The following is a 21,892-nucleotide window of genomic DNA, read 5'->3' on the forward strand; positions in this document are numbered from 1 at the left end:
GGGTTTCTACTGTTTAGGCACTCTCCAAATGCTCAGGGGCCGTAAAGCCGGCCGTAAAGCACAGCACAGCGATGACATCACCGCTGTGCTCTGCTTTTACTTTACGGCCGGCCGGCGCTCAGTCAGTGCGGGAAGCAGACCGCCAGGGACCTGACGGACATCAGAAGGTGAGTATGTACTGTTTTTTTTTTTTACATTTACAATGGTAACCAGGGTAAACATCCGGTTACTAAGCGCGGCCCTGCGCTTAGTAACCCGATGTTTACCCGGGGACTTCGGCATCGTTGGTCGCTGTAGAGCTGTCTGTGTGACAGCTCTCCAGCGACCACACAGCGACGCTGCAGCGATCGGCATCGTTGTCGATATCGCTGTTGCGTCGCTTAATGTGACGGTACCTTAAGATAATGTACCTCGCTTCCTTATCTACTACACAGTTGATGACTTAATGTGGTAACAATTTGCGAATCGCTATAGCAACTCCTTTTGAGTGAGATTTAGGGTTATGACCAAAATGCCAAAATGTGTAATATTTCTGTCTAATTGTAGGAGCATTGGTCGTCTTAGGCCACGTTCACACTTTGCGGCGTCCCTCTGCGTGTTCTCCTGCAGCGGAATTGATAAATCTGCAGGGCAAAACCGCTGCGGTTATCCCTGCAGATTTATCGCGGTTTGTTCCGCGGTTTCCTCTGCGAGATTACTCCTATACTATTGATGCTGCATATGGAGCAATATGCAGCATCAATAGTAATGTTAAAAATAATAAAAATTGGTTATACTCACCGTCTGATGTCCGGATCTCCTCGGCGCTGCACGCGGCGCTCCGGTTCCAAAGATGCTGTGCCGAGAAGGACCTTCGTGACGTCACGGTCATGTGACCGCGGCGTCATCACGGTCATGTGACCGCGACGTCACCACAGGTCCTCCTCGCACAGCAACTGAGACCGGACAGCCGCGTGCAGCGCTGAGAGGTGAGTTTAGCATCATTTTTTATTTTAATTCTTTTTTTTTTACACTATTTATGGTTCCCAGGGCCTGGAGGAGAGTCTCCTCTCCTCCACCCCGGGTAGCAACCGCACATTAGCCGCTTACTTCCCGCAACGTGGGCACAGCCCCATGCAGGAAGTAAGCGGTTCAATGCTTAAGCACAAAAATTGACTTTGACCCTCTTAGGACAGACAGAGAGGGGAAGCCCAACGTAAGGGAATCTCCTTTTTCCACAGGACATCTAGCAAGGGTTTAAGCGCTGAACGTTGTGCCAGGGTATGGCGTGAGGGATCTGGTATAATTTTGATAGATTTGTTTTGGTATGCAAGATTGGCCTTCCTCCTTGCAGCTTGAAGAATGGATTCTTTAATGTCATAGAAGTGGACATGACAAATGATGTCCCTAGGGCGAGATTCATCCAGGTTTGGGGAGCGCAGGTCTCTGTACGCTCTATCAATTTCTATTGGGGTCCCTGGGGGACATTTGAGGAGGTTGTTGAAAATGGTTAAAAGTACAAACTGGGTATCTTTAGTACTGATTGACTCTGGTAATCCTCTGATGCGGAGGTTATTTCTCCTGTTTTGAGGTTTTGTTGAAGTGAGTATAATTGCAGGGACTGCATGTACACAGTGTCCTGTAAGACCTGTATAGCCGACACATTGTTCTCCTGAGTTTGGGTTATTACATCAACTCTTGAATTAAAGGGAATCCGTCACCCCAAAATTCACCTATAAGCTAAGGCCACCGGCATCAGGGGGTATCTACAGCATTCTGTAATGCTATAGATAAGCCCCGATGTCACCTGAAAGATAGGAAAAACCGGTTATATTATACTCACCCAGGGGAGGTGCTGATGTGGTTCGGTCCGATGGGCGTCGCTGTCCAGGTCCAGCGCCTCCCATTTTCATACGATGACGACCTCTTCTTTGCTTCTTGCCATGACGCCTGCGCAGGCGTACTTTATCTGCCCTGTTTAGGGCAGCGTAAAGTACTGCAGTGCGCAGGCGCCGGGAAAGGTCAGAGACGACCGGCGCCTGCGCACTGCAGTACTTTGCTCTGCCCTCAACAGGGCAGATAAAGTATGCCTGCTCAGGAGCAGCACCCCTGGGTGAGTATAATATAAACTGTTTTTCTTATTTTTCAGGTGACATCGGGGGCTTATCTACAGCATTACAGAATGCTGTAGATAAGCCCCTGATGCCGGTGGCCTTAGCTTATAGGCGAATTTTGGGGTGACAGATTCCCTTAGAGATGAGAGATCTGACCTGAATTGTGCAAACTCCTGTTTACACTCTTCCACCACATGAGAGGTCAGGGCTGAAATGTCACTTTTAGTTGGGGTTGTCTGGAGAAGAGCCCAGAGATCTGCTGAGGACACAGGCCTGTCATCATCACCATAAGTGTATTTGAGGGGTTGTGGTCTTTCTGCATGCGATTCATTTTGTGCTGTGGAGTTGGAGATCAGGCTTGCACAAGGCTGATATCCCGCCCACTGTAGCCATAGTCACAGAGGGCTGATAGTGTTGAATTGGTAAAATTCCCACAACATTTAAAGGATTAGTGTCCACATTGTTTAAAGTACACGACGGTTGCGACGTGTGGCAATCAGTCGCAATGTGTCGCTAATGCAAATCTATGGAGAAAAAACGCATCCTACAAGCAATTTTGCAGGAGGCGTTTTTTTTTCAAAAACGACGCATTGCGGCATGCATCGTACGGGGCTACTGTGTAAAAGCAGCCTTAGATGAGCAAGCTTGCTAACTCCCAAAAAATAAATAAGTAAATATATATATAATAAATATATATATATGTATATATATATAATAAATATATATATATATATATATATATATATATATATATATATATATATATATATATATATATATATACATATACTAGATTGTGGCCCGATTCTAACGCATCGGGTATTCTAGAATATGCATGTCCCCATAGTATATGGACAATGATGATTCCAGAATTCGCGGCAGACTGTGCCCGTCGCTGATTGGTCGAGGTAACCTTTGACATCATCGTCGCCATGGCAACCATTATGACATCTACGTCGATACTCTTCCCGTCGCTGTTTGGTCGACCAATCAGAGACGCTGGATTTCCAGGACAGACAGACAGACAGAAAAACCCTTAGACATATATATATATATATATATATATATATATATATATATATATATATATATATATATATATATATATATATATATATATATATATATATATACACTGTATATAGAAAAGTTGTGGGGATGGGAGCATGTCAGGTGTAGGTGTTTTGAGCACAGCTTAGATGTTACACCCAGCATAGAAGTGGGGGTCCCCAACGACTGTGTTTCCCTGATGTTGCTGGCCCAGAGTTTTAATTAAGGGAATCAATCCTCTGCTCACCCCACTTCCCAGTTTACTCCAGGTCCTTCTCATTGTATGATCCAGTGCCCTCATTAAGCGTATCAGAGGGGGCACAGCAAGCAGCCAGCGGCTCTGACTCACCAGTGTCTCCTGCACGCTGTATGAAACCCTGCAACGCTGCTGCAGCGGCCATTTTGCAATGGCGCTGTGTCTTCCATGCTCTGCTTAGCGGAGACTTGCGTGACCTCCCTGCCGCATACAGGATCTTGCAGGATCTTTTCTCTGTGCCCTAGTGAAGAAAGGCTCAATATCGCCCTGGGGGGATGCAGAACGGGTGGAGACCATGCTGAGGTACTGGAACTGATTGCTAGGTGGATGGTGGTTAGGAGCATTTTAAAGCACGTCTTCACTCGGCCAAGTCCTGCCACGCTCCCAAGGAATGATTTTTTTTTTTTCACTAGAGGGGTTATGTTGGCGTGTTTAAATGAAGAGCAAAAGATACAGGAAGAAGGAGGTTAATCTTTTAGTTGGGTAGGTGGTGACAGCTGGAGGGAGAGACCGGAGGAAATGTGAGAGAATAGGGTCAGTGGTGCAGGTTGTAGGATGAGAAGAAGCAAGGAGCCTGGTCACTAAAGTCCTCTCTGACAGGGAGATGGAAATTGAGCTTGAGGTACAGGAGGGAAGGATGATCCAGGCTTTGATGGGATTGTGCAAAAATGTTCTTAATGATCTGGTCGAATTTTTTTTTTTTTTTTTAAGTGGCCAGATCTTAAGCTCTGAGGATGGTGATTTGGGGTCTGTGCTTTAGGGCTCAGTAGTGAGTGGAATGTTTCAACAAGTCGTTTGGATTCTTGGCTAATGATGTGATGAGGGTGGAAAAGTAGACTTGTTTGGCAAGACGGAAAGCAAAGTTATAGGTTTTGAGCATGAATTTATTGTGGGTGAAGTCTTCTGCTGAATGTTATTTTCTCCAGACGCTCAGGACACCTTGAGCAGCACTGGATTAAATGTATTTGCAGCGTGTGTGATAAGTAGGGATGTCCTGGGTGTGGAGACAATTCTTGACAGAGAAGAAAAGAAGGTTGTGGTCAGAGAGCAAGCGACAGAAGTTAGTAAAGTCATGCGCTGAGCAGAGCTGAGAGAAGACCAGGTCCAGCTTATTCCCGTCTCAATGCATAGTAGATATAGTTAACCGGGGAAAGCCGAAGGAGGTTAGAGTGCAGCTAACAAAATGGCGCTGTGGAAATAGTGTAGTGCCCCCCAGAGTCGGATTTTATCTGGTGTCTCCGCTGCCGGGGGTAGCCAAGACCCCAGAGAACATGATTTGGGTCGGTTTTTAACGACCCCACGGTTGTGATAGCCGCTATTAAACGTATAACGATTGCAAAAAAAAGTCTAATTTGCCATTTAATTTCTCTGTCCTCTGATGTGATCGCAATAGGGTCCCCCAATCCTCCCCAATAGTTACCAGTATCCCTGGATCCAAGAGGAGTTTTCCCCCACGGCTGCTGGTGTCTTCTTCCAGTAGCAAAATTGGGGACGCATGCACAGTGCGCCCGCTGAGATGTGCCGGCGGGCACCTGGTAACAATAGGAGATTTTTTTCCTATTGGTTAATTTTGATCACTGTGATTTGATCACTGTGAAATTTTGATCACAGTGATCAAAATAAAAAAAATAGTAAATGAACCCTCTCTTTACCACTCCCTTAGATAGGGAAAAATAATGAAAAAAATATATAACATTTCCGTTTTTCATTAGGGTTAGAGTGGGGCTAAAGTGAGTGGGGTGATTAGGGTTGCGGGGTTTCCACTGTTTAGGCACATTGGGGGCTCTCCAAATGCGACATGGCGTCCGATCTAAATTCTGCATTGAAAAAGTCAAACTGTGCTCTTTACCTTCCAAGATCTGCCATGCGCCCAAGCAGTGGTTTACCCACACATATGGGGTATCTGTGTTCACAGAACAAATTGGACAACTTTTGCAGTTCAATTTCTCCTGTGACTCTTGTAAAAAAAAAATTGGGGGCTAAAAAAAAAAATCATTTTTGTGAGAATTTTTTTTTTTTTTCACGGCTCTAAGTTATTAACTTTAGTGAAACACTTGGGGGTTCAAAGTTCTCAAAACACATCTAGATAAGTTCCTTAGGGGGGGTCTGGTTTCCAAAATGGGGTCACTTGTGGGGGGGTTTCTACTGTTTAGGCACATCAGGGGCTCTGCAAACGCAACGTGACTCCCGCAGACCATTCCATCAAAGTCTGCATTCCAAAACGGCGCTTCTTCCCTTCTGAGCTCTGCCATGCTCCCAAACAGTGGTTCCCTCCACATATGAGGTATCAGCGTACTGATGACAAATTGAACAACAGCTTTTGTGGTCCAATTTCTCCTGTTACCCTTGGGAAAATAAAAAGTTGCGGGCTAAAAGATCATTTTTGTGGGAAAAAAAAGTTCAAAGTGCTCACCACACATCTATAAAAGTGCCTTGGGTGGTGTAGTTTCCAAAATTGTGTCAATTATGGGGGTTTCCCCTGTTTAGGCACAGCAGGGGCTCTCCAAATGCGACATGGCGTCCGATCTTAATTCCAGCCAATTCTACATTGGAAAAGTTAAACGGCGCTCCTTCCCTTCTGAGTTCTGCCATGCGCCCAAACAGTGGTTTACCCCCACATATGGTGTATCAGCGTATTCAGAAGAAATTGCACAACAAATTTTGTGGTTCATTTTCTCTTTTTACATTTGTGAAAATAAAATAAAAAAAAAAACTTTCTGGAATAAAATGTTTGTGGGAAAAAAAGATAAATGTTCATTTTTTCCCTTACACATTGCTTCAGTTCCTGTGAAGCATGTAAAGGGTTAATTAATTTCTTGAATGTGGTTTTGAGCACCTTGAGGGGTGCAGTTTTTAGAATGGTGTCACTTTTGGGTATTTACTGTCATGTAAACCCCTCAAAGTGACTTCAAATGTGGTCCCTAAAAAAAAATGGTGTTGTAAAATAAAAGATCGCTGGTCAAATTTTAGGGTATGTGCAAACGTTGCGGATTCCATTGCGGATTTTTCCTTTCGGATTCTGCAGAATCCACCGGTAAAATTACGAGTTTTACCTGCGGATTCCCTGCAGATTTTCTGCAAATTTTGTGCGGATTTCGCCTGCGTTTTTACACCTGCGGATTCCTATAATGGAATAGGTGTAAAACGCTGCGGATTCCACACAAAGAATTGACATGCTGCGGAAAATAAACCTCTGTGTTTCTGCTCGGAATTTTCTGCAGCATGTTAACAACTGATTTGGTTTTCCATAGGTTTACATGGTACTGTACACCGCATGGAAAACTGCTGCGGATCCGCAGGGCCAAATCCGCTGCTGATCTGCAGCCAAATCCGCAACGTGTGCACATACCCATAAAACTTATCACTTCTTAACAAAATAAAAAAAATTGTAAAGTAGACATATGGGAAATGTTATTTAAGAATTTTATTGTGACCTGTCTCTCTGATTTAAGGGCATGAAAATTCAAAGTTTGAAAATTGCAAGATTTTAATCCCTTAAGCCCCGAGGGTGGTTTGCACGTTAATGACCATGCCAATTTTTACAATTCTGACCACTGTCCCTTTGAGGTTATAACTCTGGAACGCTTCAACGGATCTTGGCGATTCTGACCTTGTTTTCTCGTGACATATTGTACCTCATGATAGTGGTAAAATTTCTTCGATATAACTTGAGTTTATTTGTGAAAAAAGCTGAAATTTGGCGAAAATGTTGAAAATTTCACAATTTTCCAACTTTGAATTTTTATGCCCTTAAATCACAGAGATGTCACAAAAATACTTAATAAGTAACATTTCCCACATGTCTACTTTACATCAGCACAATTTTGGAACCAACATTTTTTTGTGTTAGGGAGTTATAAGGGTTAAAAGTTGACCAGCAATTTCTCATTTTTACACCACCATTTTTTTTTAGGGGCCACATCTCATTTGAAGTCATTTTGAGGGGTCTATATCATAGAAAATACCCAAGTGTGACACCATTCTAAAAACTGCACCCCTGAAGGTGCTCAAAACCACATTCAAATAATTTATTAAACCTTCAGGTGTTTCACAGGAATTTTTGGAATGTTTAAATAAAAATGAACATTTAACTTTTTTTCACACACAATTTATTTCAGCTCAAATTTGTTTTATTTTCCCAAGGGTAAGAGAAGAAATTGGACCCCAGTTGTTGTTGTGCAATTTGTCCTGAGTACGCCGATACCCGACATGTGGGGGTAAACGACTGTTTGGGCGCATGGCAGAGCTCGGAAGGGAAGGAGCGCCATTTGACTTCTCAATGCAAAATTGACTGGAATTGGGATGGGACACTGTTATGGACCTAGTGGTTAGGAACACTTGAGATGGCCTGATAGGTAAACCAGAAATATAGGACAAGCTCTGGGGACGTGGAAACTTTACTGACCGTAACCCTGATCCTATCACACACACTATAGGCAGCTCTGGAGCGTACCTAATTCTCCCTAGACGCCTCTTCACAGCCTGAGAACTAGCTACCCCTAGAGAGAAACAAAAGCCTCACTTGCCTCAGAAAAATTTCCCCAAAAGTAAAGTCAGCCCCCACAAATAATGACGGTGAGTTCAGAGGAAAATACAAACATAGGAATGAAAACAGGTTTTAGCATAGGAGGCCCACTTGTACTAAATAGTAAGAAGATAGCAAGGGAACTGTGCGGACAGTATAAAATACTACAAAAATATCCACGCAGAGAATACTAAAGACCCTCACACCGACTCACGATGTGAGGGAGCAACTCTGCTCCCCAGAGCTTCCAGCTAGCAAGAAAATAGCATATAAGCAAGCTGGACTGAACTTAACATATACTGAGAAACATTTTCCAAAAGCAGTGAGCAAAAATGAACTAGCATGAACTTAGCTTCTCCAAGAGGAGACAGGTCACACGAGAAGTCCCAGAGAGATCTGAACCAATACTGAATACAACGACAGCTGGCAACAAGTAAAGATCTAGGTGGAGTTAAATAGGCAGCAGCACAGCAGAAAACGAGGCAGCTGGAGCCCAGCTAAAGACCAGCAGTATCACTCAAAGCCACCAGAGGGAGCCCGCGAACAGAACTCAACAAAGTACCATTCATGACCACAGGAGAGAGCCCGAGAACGGAATTCACAACAGGACACCATGTCGCGTTTGGAGAGCCCCTGATGTGCCTAAACATTAAAACCCCCCACAAGTGACACCATTTTGGAAAGTAGACCACCTAATGAACCTATCTAGATGTGTTTTGATAGCTTTGAACCCCCAAGTGTTTCACTACAGTTTATAACGCAGAGCCGTGAAAATAAAAATTCTTTTTTTTTCCCCACAAAAATGATTTTTCAGCCCCCAGTTTTGTATTTTCCCAAGGGTAACAGGAGAAATTGGACCCCAAAAGTTTTTGTCCAATTTGTCCTGAGTATGCTGATACCCTATATGTGGGAAAAAAACACTGTTTGGGCACATGGCAGAGCTCGGAAGGGATGGAGTGCCATTTGGAATGCAGACTTAGATGGATTGGTCTGCAGGCGTCACGTTGCATTTGCAGAGCCCCTGATGTACCCAAACAGTAGAAACCCCCAAAAGTGACCCCATATTGGAAATTAGACCTCCCAAGGAACTTATCTAGATGTGTTGTGAGAACTTTGAACCCCCAAGTGTTTCACTACAGTTTACAACGCAGAGCCGTGAAAATAAAAAACTTTTTTTTCCTGCAAAAATGATTTTTAGCCCCCCAAATTTATATTTTCCCAAGGGTAACAAGAGAACTTGGACCCCAAAAGTTGTTGTCCAATTTGTCCCGAGTACGCTGACACACCCCTAACTCTAATCCCGACCCTAATCCCAACCGTAAATGTAATCCAAACCCTAACTTTAGCCCCCAACCCTAACCCTAACCCTAACTTTAGCTCCAACCCTAGCCCTAACCCTAGCCCTAGCCCTAACCCTTGCCCTAATGGGAAAATGGAAATAAATACATTTTTTTAATTTTATTATTTTTCCCTAACTAAGGGGGTGATGAAGGTGGCTTGATTTACTTTTATAGCGTTTTTTTTATAGCGGATTTTTTTGATTGGCAGCTGTCACACACTAAAAGACGCTTTTTATAGCAAAAAAGTTTTTGCGTCTCCACATTTTGAGACCTGTAATTGTTCCATAATTTGGTCCACAGTCATGTGAGGTCTTGTTTTTTTGCGGGAAGATTGACATTTTTATTGGTAACATTTTCGGACACGTGACACTTTTTGATTACTTTTTATTACGATTTTTGTGAGGCATAGTGACCAATAACCAGCTATTCATGAATTTCTTTTGGGGGGGCTGTAATACCGTTCTACGTTTGGTAAAATTGATAAAACATTTTTATTCTTCAAGTCAGTACGATTACATTGATACCTCATTTATATCATTTTTTTATGTTTTGGCGCTTTTATACGATAAAAACTATTTTATAGAAAAAAAAAATATTTTAGCATCGCTTTATTCTGAGGACTGTAACTTTATTTTTTCTTTGACACTGTATGGCGGCTCGTTTTTTGCGGGACAAGATGACGTTTTCAGCGGTACCATGGTTATTTATAGCCGTCTTTTTGATCGCGTGGTTTTCCACTTTTTGTTCGGCGGTATGATAATAAAGCATTTTTTTGCCTCGTTTTTTTTTTCCCCTACGGTGTTCACTGAAGGGGTTAACTAGTGGGACTGTTTTATAGATTGGGTCGTTACGGACGCGGCGATACTAAATATGTGTACTTTTATTGTTTTTTTTTATTTAGATAAAGAAATGTATTTATGGGAATAATATATATATATTTTTTCTTTATTTAGAATTTTTTTTTTTTTTTTTTACATGTGTAATTTTTTTTTTTTTTTACTTTGACCCAGGGGGGACATCACAGATCGCTGATCTGACAGTTTGCACAGCACTCTGTCAGATCAGTGATCTGACTTAGGCCTGTCCCACACGTCCAGATAATTCTGGTACCAGAAAAATCGGTCCTGGAGTTATCCGTGTCCGTGAGCTCACGTGGCACATCAGTGTGGCACACGTGCGGCAGCCGTGTGCCCCCCATGTGCCGACTGGGTACTACACGGACCGTGCAGGAGACAGCGCTACAGTAAGCGCTGTCCCCTGCTTTGGGTGCTGAAGCCGCCATTCATTTCTATTCTCCAGTAGCGTTCGCTGGAGAGGAGAAATGAAAAATCATTATTTTTTTTTTTTTTTGCGGTAGAAATAAAGATCTTTGTCTCCCACCCCCTGTTCGCCCGACAGCTGGAAAGAAAATACTCACCCGGCTCCCTTGATGCTTCCTCTCTGCGCCGCAGCTTCTCCTGTATGAGCGGTCACGTGGTGCCGCCCATTACAGTGATTAATATGCGGCTCCACCCCTATGTGAGGTGGAGCCGCATATTCATCACTGTAATAAGCGGCACCACATGACAGCTCATACAGGAGAAGCTGCGGCGCGGAGAGGAAGCGTCGAGGGAGCCAGGTGAGTATTTTCTTTCCAGCGGTCGGGCGCACAGGGGGTGGGAGGGGGGGGGGAAACAAAGATCTTTATTTCTACCGCAAATAAAAACAAAATACAATGATTTTTCATTTCTCCTCTCCAGTGAACGCTGCTGGAGAGAAGAAATGAATGACGGCTTCAGCACCACGCTGGGGGACAGCGCTTACTGTAGCGCTGTCTCCTGCACGGCACACGGACTCTACACGGACAGCATCCGTGTGCGGTACGTGTTTCACACGGACCCATTGACTTTATTTGGTCCGTGTGATCCGTGCGCTCCCACGAACACTGACATGTCTCCGTGTTTTGCACACGGACACACGGTCCGCAAAAACACGCTGACATGTGCAGAGACACATTGATTTTAATGTGTCTACGTGTGTCAGTGTCTCCGGTACGTGAGAAAACTGACACCTCACGTACCGGAATCACTGACGTGTGAAACCGGCCTTACAGTGCTGCAGGCTTACCAAGCACTTGCTCTGAGCAGGCACTTGATAAGCCACTCTCTGCAGGACGCGGATGCAGCCCCGCGGCCATTTTGGTTCCGGGGACTTCAGGGAGAGGAGGTAAGAGACGCTCGGAGCAACGCGATCACATCGCGTTGCTCCGAGGGTCTCAGGGAAGCCGGCAGGGAGCCCTCTCCATGCGTGATGCTTCCCTATACCGCCGGAACACTGTGATCATGTTTGATCGCAGTGTGCCAGGGGTTAATGTGCCGGGGGCGGTCCGTGACAGCTCCTGGCACATAGTGCCGGGTGTCAGCTGCGATAGTAAGCGGACACCCGGCCACGATCGGCCGCGCTTCCCCCGTGAGCGCGGCCGATCGCATATGACGTACTATCCCGTCAGTGGGAATTAAGGCCCACCCCACCTCGACGGGATAGTACGTCATATGGGATTAAGGGGTTAAATATTTTCACCATATTTCCATTTTTTTTTCATAAATAAACGTAAGTCATATTAAAGAAATTTTACCACTAACAGGAAGTACAATATGTCACGAAAAAACATTCTCAGAATCAGTGGGATCCGTTTAAGTTTTGCAGAGTTATAACCTCATAAAGTGACAGTGGTCAGAATTGTAAAAATTGGCCTGGTCACTAAGCTGCATATTGGCTCTGTCACGAAGGGTTAAAGCAGGTGTGGCAATATGAAAATCAAAACTGAAACCAGATAAAAGGGGAGAAGATGACTCAGTATTTGCATTTCAAATAAGCATAGGGAACAGAAATAGAAGAGAATTGTCAGAGGATTTGTGAACCAAAATTGTTGAAAAATATCAAAAATCTCAAGGTTACAAGTCCATCTCCAGAGATCTTGATATTCCTTTGTCCTTGGTGAGCAAAAAAATTGTTTACGATTAAATGTATGAAAGGTTGCAATGCAGGATAAACCAGATGGTGGATAAGCAGCTCCAATCAAGTTTATAAGAAATTCAAGCTGTCCTGCAGACTCAGTTTATCATGGTCAGTGTGAACGAACAGTCGACATTTGAATGAACTGAAACTCTATGGCAGGAGACCCAGGAAGACCCCTCTGCTGTCATACCGACAGATAAAAAATTTAGACTGAAGTTTGCCAAGATTTACGCAAGCCAAAATCCTGGTGGAAAGCGTCTTGTGCACAAATGTGACCAAGATAGTTTTTTGGAAATGCACGTCATTCTACTGTTCGAAAATGGATTGAGGCCTGGAAAGAGAAGCACCTACAGTCAAATATGGTGGAGGTTCTGTCCAGGAGTATGTAGAATGCATACATACCCTCTGATCCCTGCTTAGAAACTGGGAATTCCAGAAGCACACAGTGCGTGCACTGAGGGGATTCTTAAGTGTGCCGTCACAGAGAGTGTCTACAGCAGTGATGGGCAACCTTTTGAGCTTGGTGTGTCGAAATTCGCCAAAAAACCGAGCATAACTTGGGTGGTGTGTCACCTTGATAAAAAACCATAATTTTGCGACATGTATAGTTTAAATAACAAATATGTATAATTATAATTATTTAACTTACCTGCTTAGTGACTTCTTTGTTCATCTGTCAGTTGGTTTCTTTTGTTGGTCTTGCTATTATTTAACTTGTGTGGGGTGCCGTGAACTAAGATAAGTGAGGGGGAGGGGGAATTCTTGTGATGGCGAACCTGTGGCACTCCAGCTGTTGCGGTGGTAACTCAGATATTCTCTTAATAATTGCATCTTTATTCTGCATATCATGAAATAGAACTGGTGCACATCTTAAGAGAGTATCTTTAATAAATTCTCCCTCACTGAGTGCTTTTCCATGCTGAGCTATGGAGTGAGCAATGCTCAGACTTGCAGATGTTAAATTTGTAGAGCTTTTTACAAATTTAAGGATGGAATTAGATTGGCTCTTATGAAGGTGTAGCTGCCTGGAAATGTATTCCTTCCTTTCATCCTCACTTTTTTTCAAGAGCTGGGAATGATTAGTTTCAAAATGTCTATTTACATTCCACGTTCTGCTTACTACCGTTTCACTACATAGAACGCAAAATGATCTGCCATTTTTTTCTATAATGCCGTACATCTCAGTCCATGTCTCTTGAAAGGGTCGGCTACTGCTACTACCACTCCCTTTACTTAACTTTGGTTTTTTATTTTGTGGCTTCTCCATGAGAGAATATTTATAGTTAGCCCTGCAGGCAATTAGCAGAAATAGGGGTTAATAAGGATGCACCACAAACAGTAATGGTGGTGAAATGGAGTCTGTACTATGCTGCAAGATGGCGTTCCTAATGGCGGGAAATGGCACCCATAGCACAGGCCTCTTCCAGCCTCCCCGTCACTTATCTTAGTAATGGCCAATGACACCCCACAGTTCACTGGATGATGGTTGCTGCCTGCAGACAGCAATCACAGGGCCTCCAGACAGCGATCTCCTCAGGCCTCAGAAGTGCAGCCTGGGACTTCTGGCCGGCGCAGCAGGGAGCAGCGCAATGCCACCCAAATAACAGAGCTAGGGCGCAGAGCGGACTCTAGGCATGGGACCGGTAGGTCCGATCTTTCCGGCCGGCGAAGCAGGGAGCAGGGAGCAGCGCAATGCCGCCCAAACAACACAGATCCGACGCAGAGGCCTGGGACTTCCGGGAGCTGCGCCTGGCCTACCAGAAGTCCCAGGCCTAGACACTCTGCACCGGAGCTCTGTTGTTTGGACCCACAGACCTCCTGCATGGCATCCGATCCGATAAAAAATTGGATCGGATGCCATTAGTGTTGAGCATTCCGATACCGCAAGTATCGGGTATCGGCCGATACTTGCGGGTATCGGAATTCCGATACCGAGATCCGATACTTTTGTGGTATCGGGTATCGGTATCGAAACAACATTAATGTGTAAAATAAAGAATTAAAATAAACAATATTGCTATACTCACCTCTCCGACGCAGCCTGGACCTCACCGAGGGAACCGGCAGCGTTCTTTGCTTAAAATGCGCGTGTTTACTTCCTTCCGTGACGTCACGGCTTGTGATTGGTCGCGTGCCGCCCATGTGGCCGCGACGCGACCAATCACAGCAAGCCGTGACGTAATTTTCAGGTCCTCAATGCCTAATCTAGGCATTCAGGATTTTAAAATTACCTCCCGGCTTGTGATTGGTCGCGTCGCGGTCACATGGGCGACGCGACCAATCACAAGCCGTGACGTCACGGGAGGCAGGAGACGCGCGCATTTTAAAATTAAGTCACGGCTTGTGATTGGTTGCGTGCCGCCCATGTGACCGCGACGCGTCCAATCACAGCAAGCCGTGACGTAATTTCAGGTCCTGAATGCCTAATTCTGCATTCAGGACCTGAAAATTACGTCACGGCTTGCTGTGATTGGTCGCGTCATGGTCACATGGGCGGCACGCGACCAATCACAAGCCGTGACGTCACGGAAGGAAGTAAACGCGCGCATTTTAAGCAAAGAACGCTGCCGGTTCCCTCGGTGAGGTCCAGGCTGCGTCGGAGAGGTGAGTATAGCAATATTTTTTATTTTAATTCTTTCTTTTACACATTTAATATGGATCCCAGGGCCTGAAGGAGAGTTTCCTCTCCTTCAGACCCTGGTAAAGAAGCAATTTCTATGGGTCCGCGGCCGGCGTGTCACTGAAAATGACTACGCGTGTCAGCACTGACACGCGTGTCATAGGTTCGCCATCACTGGTCTACAGACTTATCAATTTGGACCGGACACCCCCTTTAAGGTTCAGGTTTACAATTCTTGCAAGCTGAGAAAGAGTTTTCCCAACTAAACTTGGATGCTGAAGCTAAGGTAATGTACTTCTCTGAGGAGCAGGAAAGAGCTATTGTATTGTCTGATGTGCAGAGAACTGACAGTGGGGAGAGTGACTATGTTTGTTCATCAGCATTCTCATGTGGACATTCATTTTGCTTTGAACTTCAAGGCACCACACTATTACTAAATGTCATAACTAGGCACTGTAATTCATTCAGTCTGAGGAGATTGTTTCTTTGGACTAATAATCCAGAGCTATTTATCAGATTGTATGAGAAAAGCAGGATACAGCGAATATTGTCACAAAGATGATGGTTATTATGACTACTACTATTAACTGATGCTATTTATTCATTAACAGAGCACCGCCATTCCAAGAACATGGGCATCAACAGATCATCTTTCTATTGTGTGGTACGTACACTAATCTACAAAAAAAGTATTACATCTTCTTCAGATTCTTCATTTTTGCTTTGTTTTTTTTTCCACTGATAAAATGCAGAAAGTTGCAGTACCAGCAAAGTGAATGAGATTTCTGAAAGCTGCATATAATTTTTGTAGATTTCAGCCATCAAATTTTGTATTTTTGTTTTTTCTCATTAAATCTGTAGTATGTCAATTGTTTCTGCAAGTTTTCACCAACTCAAATTAAAGGGAATCCGTCACCCCCAAAATCGCGGGTGAGGTAAGCCCACCGGCATCAGGGGCTTATCTACAGCATTCTGGAATGCTGTAGATAAGCCCCCGATGTAACCTAAAAGATGAGCAAAAGACGTTAGATTATACTCACCTAGGGGCGTTCCCGCTGCTGGTCCGGGTCCGGCGCCTTCCATCTTCATCAGATGACATCCTCTTCTGGTCTTAACGCTGTGGCTCCTGCGCAGGCGTACTTTGTCTGCCCTGTTGAGGGCATAGCAAAATACTGCAGTGCGCAGGCGCCGGGAAAGGTCAGAGAGCCCCACGCCTGCGCACTGCAGTACTTTGCTCTGCCCTCAACAGGGCAGACAAAGTATGCCTGCGCAGGAGCCGCAGAATGAAGACCAGAAGAGGACGTCATCTGATGAAGATGGGAGGCCCCGGACCAGCAGCGGGAACGCCCCTGGGTGAGTATAATCTAACGTCTTTTTCTCATCTTTAAGGATACATCGGGGGCTTATCTACAGCATTACAGAATGCTGTAGATAAGCCCCTGATGCCGGTGGGCTTACCTCACCTGCGATTGTGGGGGTTTTAAGTTCCCTTTAATGAAAAAAATACAGGTAAAAACACATGAAAATCACACAACAAAGGGAGCCTGCACAGTAACCTACACACACAGTGTCAGGGCGGCGCCATAATACTTATTAGGCCGGGGTCAGACTAGAGTATGGCATCCGATGCGAGAAGGCAGCACTCTGTAGCTCCATAGCATGCAAACATGAAACATGAAAATTGAAATACATCTCTGCATTAGAAATATGAAAAATTGAGAAAGCTTAGCGCATAAATTGGCCAATTCATGTGTATCTGGAAGCCACATTAAGGCATTTCTCGTTTTCAGGACCTAGCAATGCCTTTCCTCTCTTAGAATAAAGTCCTGCTGTGATTAAAAACACCTGTGGCTAAAAGGTGGAGTGCTCAGTCAGAAGGCACCTGCTAGGTCCTGGAGACAAGAAATGCCTTAACGTGGCTTCCAGGTACACATGTATTGGACAATTTATGCAATACATTTTCTCAATTTTTCATATTTCTAATGCAGTGTTGTAATTCAGTCTACATATTTCATGTTTGCATGCTATGGCATGCTGCCTTTTTTTGTTTGACTGATCCCTCAATGACCTGCCCCCTAGTTTACATAATGCATACTGAAAAAAAAAAAAAACCCTTCTGCAGGCATAAGCCGTGGCACCTGCGCTGCAGCATAATCGCGTGTGTACTGTGTTTATAAAGAATGTGGCTGAGGTTATCCTGATATAAAAAAAAAAAAATCCATTTGGAAATGGCACCCGCCATGCCTGCGCAGTAGCAGCTATCAGTGTATAGAGAGATGATCCGATAGCTGCTATTGCGCAGGTGCCATCTTGCTAGAGAAAAAAAATTACTCCTCCAAGATGGTGCTGCCCCCTGCTGCGCAGTAGTAGCTATCGGATCACCTCTGTATACACCGATATTTGCTACTGTGCAAGTGCTGGGGGCATTTTTAAATGTATTTTTTTTTTTTTAATATCAGGATAACCTCAACCACATTAGTTATAAACACACTACACACAGCGATCATGCTGCAGTGCAGGTGAAACGGTTGATGCCTGCCTGCACAAGGTTTTTTTTAGTATGTACATACAATATTCATTATGTAAACTAGGGGGCAGGTCAGTGAGGGGTCAGTGACCTGTCAGCAGTCTGCATTATGAATGCCTAATCAGAGCATCACATGAAGACCCCCTCACAGGCCGCCCCGCAACATCGACATATCATTAGCACAAAGCTGAAAATAATTATTAAACAACCACAAGATGGATTTCATCACCCAGGTATCATTTTAATCAGTATAACAGAGAAAGCCTGACACTGTTTGTAGGTTACTGTGCACAATCCTACTGACAGTTTCCCTTTAAAAACCCATCAAAACAAAAGCGTATTTTGTGTAAAATGTGCTTGTTTTTGAAATGTTGTAAAGTATTTTTCCTGTCAGCACTAACTGCAAGAAATTTGCTGCAAATACTTAGCAGGTACACATACCTTTTTACAAATGAATTTGATTTTATATTTGTCACATAAAACCTAAGGGGGGTTAAATTAGCCTGTAATCGTCCTTAACCGCTTTCCAACATCCGCCGTACATGTGCGGCTCAGCGAGATGTATGTTCCCACAAATCAACATACATAAACAGTGGGACGATTGCAGCGGCTCACTTTTTAATACTGCACGTTTTCATGCATTTTTGCATACACTCTATCTTTTTGCCATTTATGTTTTTTTACTGTTTGCATTCTATTACTATAATGTTCACTTTGTATTACATATTTTTCTTTACCTTATTTTATATTGCTTACATTTGTTACATTATTTATTTGTTTTGTACTTTATTATTCTGATTTATGCTGAGAACATTGCACTTAATGGCATTTAAATTTTCCTATTATAATGTCACAATACTTTTTTCCATAAATTTGCTCTTGATGCTATATTATCCATATTACTGTAGTAGTTTCTTTTACTCCTCCCCACTCCACCCTTCTTTTACTGTCACGTTAGGTTCCCTGTTTATTCTGTTTATAATATTCAATATGGATGCGCCCTTGGTCTTATTAAAGATGGTTGCCAATGTGCGCCTACGCTCTGTGATTCGTCATCATGCTGTTTTCATACTGGTTATCAATGAAGCGTTGCGTGTGTCCACGGACGTCACTGGGTCATAGTTCACACAACATGCATGTGACGTAATGATGGCTATTACGGATCGATATAACTAGCATGGATCCAGTGACACATGTACCACTTAATAAAAATAATAATAATCTTTATTTTTATAGCGCCAACATATTCCGCAGCTCTTTACAGCTTAACAGTTTCAAACACAACAGTCATAAGTAACAACGTTAACAATACAATAATTAAAGCGAAATAAGACAGCCCTGCTCGTGAGAGCTTACAATACCACTTAATTGACAATATCTGATATAACATCTGATATATATGTGACGGCATGTACATATCATTAAAATACAATTTAAAAAGTTCTGAATAGAACTATACATTAAAAATGTTCTTACAGAAAACAATTTTTTGTTGATCATTTCTATGACTTGATTTGACATTATTAAAGCACATTCACAGGAAGCAAGAGTAGTGTAAATGATAAATGAAAAATTGTTTTCTGTAAGAATTTGTCATTTTTAATGTATAGTTCTATTCAGAACTTTTTTAATTGTATTTTAATGATATGCAAATGCTGTCGCATGATGAGGCATAAAAGGGAATAATAATAATAATAATAATAATTTTTATTTATATAGCGCCAACATATTCCGCAGCGCTTTACAACTTATAGAGGGGACTTGTACAGACAATAGACATTACAGCATAACAGAAATCACAGTTCAAAATAGATACCAGGAGGAATGAGGGCCCTGCTCGCAAGCTTACAAACTATGAGGAAAAGGGGAGACACGAGAGGTGGATGGTAACAATTGCTTTAGTTATTTGGACCAGCCATAGTGTAAGGCTCGGGTGTTCATGTAAAGCTGCATGAACCAGTTAACAGCCTAAGTATGTAGCAGTACAGACACAGAGGGCTATTAACTGCATAAAGTGTATGAGAACACGATGCAAGGAACCTGATTGTGTTTTGTTTTTTTTTTCTATTTTTAATAGGCCACACAGGGATAGTTAGGTTAATGCGTTGAGGCGATAGGCCAGTCTGAACAAATGCGTTTTTAGGGCACGCTTAAAACTGTGGGGATTGGGGATTAATCGTATTAACCTAGGTAGTGCATTCCAAAGAATCGGCGCAGCACGTGTAAAGTCTTGGAGACGGGAGTGGGAGGTTCTGATTATTGAGGATGCTAACCTGAGGTCATTAGCGGAGCGGAGGGCACTTGTTACACCTGGACCCGTGGAAGCGTATCTTAACGCAAAATGGCCGTTGTCCTGATCTTTTGCCTGTTTTATCTGCACTTGTCCTGCCCGTTAAACCATGTCCATGAAAAACTTTTTGTAATAAAGGACTAAGGTTTACATGCCACGAAAGAACAAAGTGTCGCTGCTTTTTTTTTTCTTTTCATTAGACAGTGTGATTGATTTGCTCATAGTGTGGATGCTCCCTCTTTATTTACTCTGCTCTGATCAGCCCAACCCGTTTGCAGTTGTCATGCCGATAGTCTCCTTGGTGACCCCAGTCCAGAGAGCCATCCAGATAAGGTGGTAAGTTCCTTGTCTCAGCAGGACTTGACACGCCTTCTTCCTGTGCGTGATTGAAAGATTTAATACCTTGCCATGCAAGAGCATTGCAGAGTAAAGTGAAATAAAGTTTAGGTTTGTAAAATTAGAAAAAAATGAAATTAGAAAAAAAATGTTTTGGTAGCAAAAACACTTTTTCTGTTAAAACAAAAGTAAAGAAAAAAGAACACATATTTGGTATTGCCACTTCCAAAGCAAACCTTTCTATAATACTGTTTTATATTATTAAACTCATTTAGTGAAAAACCCATAAAAATTTGTCCAAAATATAGCTTTTTCTTCATACTGACAAACAAAACATAGACTAAAAAGTGATTAAAAAAATAACACACAAAAAAGTATAACAATAAAAACTTCATCTAGTCTCGCAAAAGCTCTTTTATATAGCTTCATCGACAAAAAAAAAACCGTTACAGCTATCAGAGTATGATGATGGAAAAATTTGTGGGGGTTTTCTGCTGTTTTGGCATCTAGGTGGCTCTTCAAATCCGACATGGTGTCCAGTCTATACCGGTCAAATAGCGATCCTTCTCTTCCAAGTCTTTGTGTGCCCAAACAGTAGTTTTCCCCCGCATTGCCCAGTAATTTGCACAGTATGCACTGTAGCATAATACAATGAATAATATGCACGTGTGCATTTGATTTAGTCCCATAGTTTTGTTGCAGGGAAATTAAAAAAAAAAATTAACTTCATCAAAATGGTAACTGTGCCCGCGCAGTAGCATCTATCAGATCGCCGCCGGCACCATTTTGATGAAGCCAATTTTTTTGGTCTGTAGCAAAATGGCAGTGGCGCATGCGCAGTAGCATCTATCAGAACACGATAGATGCTTATGCGCAGGTACCTCCGCTTGTGCCATTTTGATAAGTCTAAAAAATTTTTTTACCAACAAAACTATATGACTCGTCTAAAAAAAAAAAAGAGGAGTTGACCGGCACTGAACAAGCTACTATGCATTAACAGAACTACAGGTGTGATTCCTGAGGACTAGACGGACTTGGTTTCCACAGAAGATAGGGAGGTGCTTTGCATGTCAAGAAACCAATCCACGTATAACAAAAGAGAGGAAAGAAATGCAGCACTCACCCGGAAACTTCAGTTACGTGAATGTCCTTTATTCAACATCACAATCCATTGGGATATGGTGCAGCTTAGGTTAGGGCATACGAGAGGGGCGGGAGCGTGCAGAGACGAGACAGACGACGGCCGTTTCGCGCGAAGGCGCTTCTACGGGTCCATGTGAGTTGTGTTGGTGATGTCATTTCCTTTTATAGGACTGGACTCACCACAATTAACAAATACAAATATTAAAAACAACAAACATCTCTCATGCTGCTAGATATAAACTCATAACGGATTATATAAAAATTGCCATATCCAATTTGTCGTTAAGTCCCCATGGTCCTTGTGCATTTGTCTTGAGAATCCATCTCGCTTCACATTGTAGCAGTAATCAACCATGGTTACCACCTTGCTGGGAAATTTTAACTATCTCTAGACCGGCGAAGCTCAATGAGCTTGGATCACCGCCGTGCACATCTTGTATATGTTTCACTAGGCGTACTCGCCCTTTCCCTGTGAGTATTGAGTTAAAGTGCTCACGAAATCGGACTGTTAGGGGTCTTATTGTTTTGCCGATGTAGAATCGATTACATGGGCAATAAATTACGTATACTATAAATTTGCTCTTACATGTCACAAAATCTGTCACGGTATGATTTATTGTGCCAAACATATACAAGATGTGCACGGCGGTTGTTGTGGATTCTGTTTGTGGGCTCCCTCTGGTGGTTACTGCTGGTACTGGGTGACTTTGGTGGG

General features: G+C 43.1%; 1 protein-coding gene across 1 annotated transcript in view; it reads left to right on the forward strand.

Moving 5' to 3' along the window:
* The window catches only part of PGAP1 (post-GPI attachment to proteins inositol deacylase 1), a 1,745,445-nt gene that overhangs the window by 254,575 nt on the left and 1,468,978 nt on the right, over nt 1-21,892 (forward strand). The window contains exon 6 of the mRNA XM_077275621.1: nt 15,493-15,545. Within this exon, the coding sequence (XP_077131736.1) occupies nt 15,493-15,545 (53 nt within the window). The remainder of the gene's footprint in view (nt 1-15,492; nt 15,546-21,892) is intronic.

Source organism: Ranitomeya variabilis, chromosome 7 (assembly GCF_051348905.1).
Source record: "Ranitomeya variabilis isolate aRanVar5 chromosome 7, aRanVar5.hap1, whole genome shotgun sequence".
Taxonomy (NCBI): Eukaryota; Metazoa; Chordata; class Amphibia; order Anura; family Dendrobatidae; genus Ranitomeya; species Ranitomeya variabilis.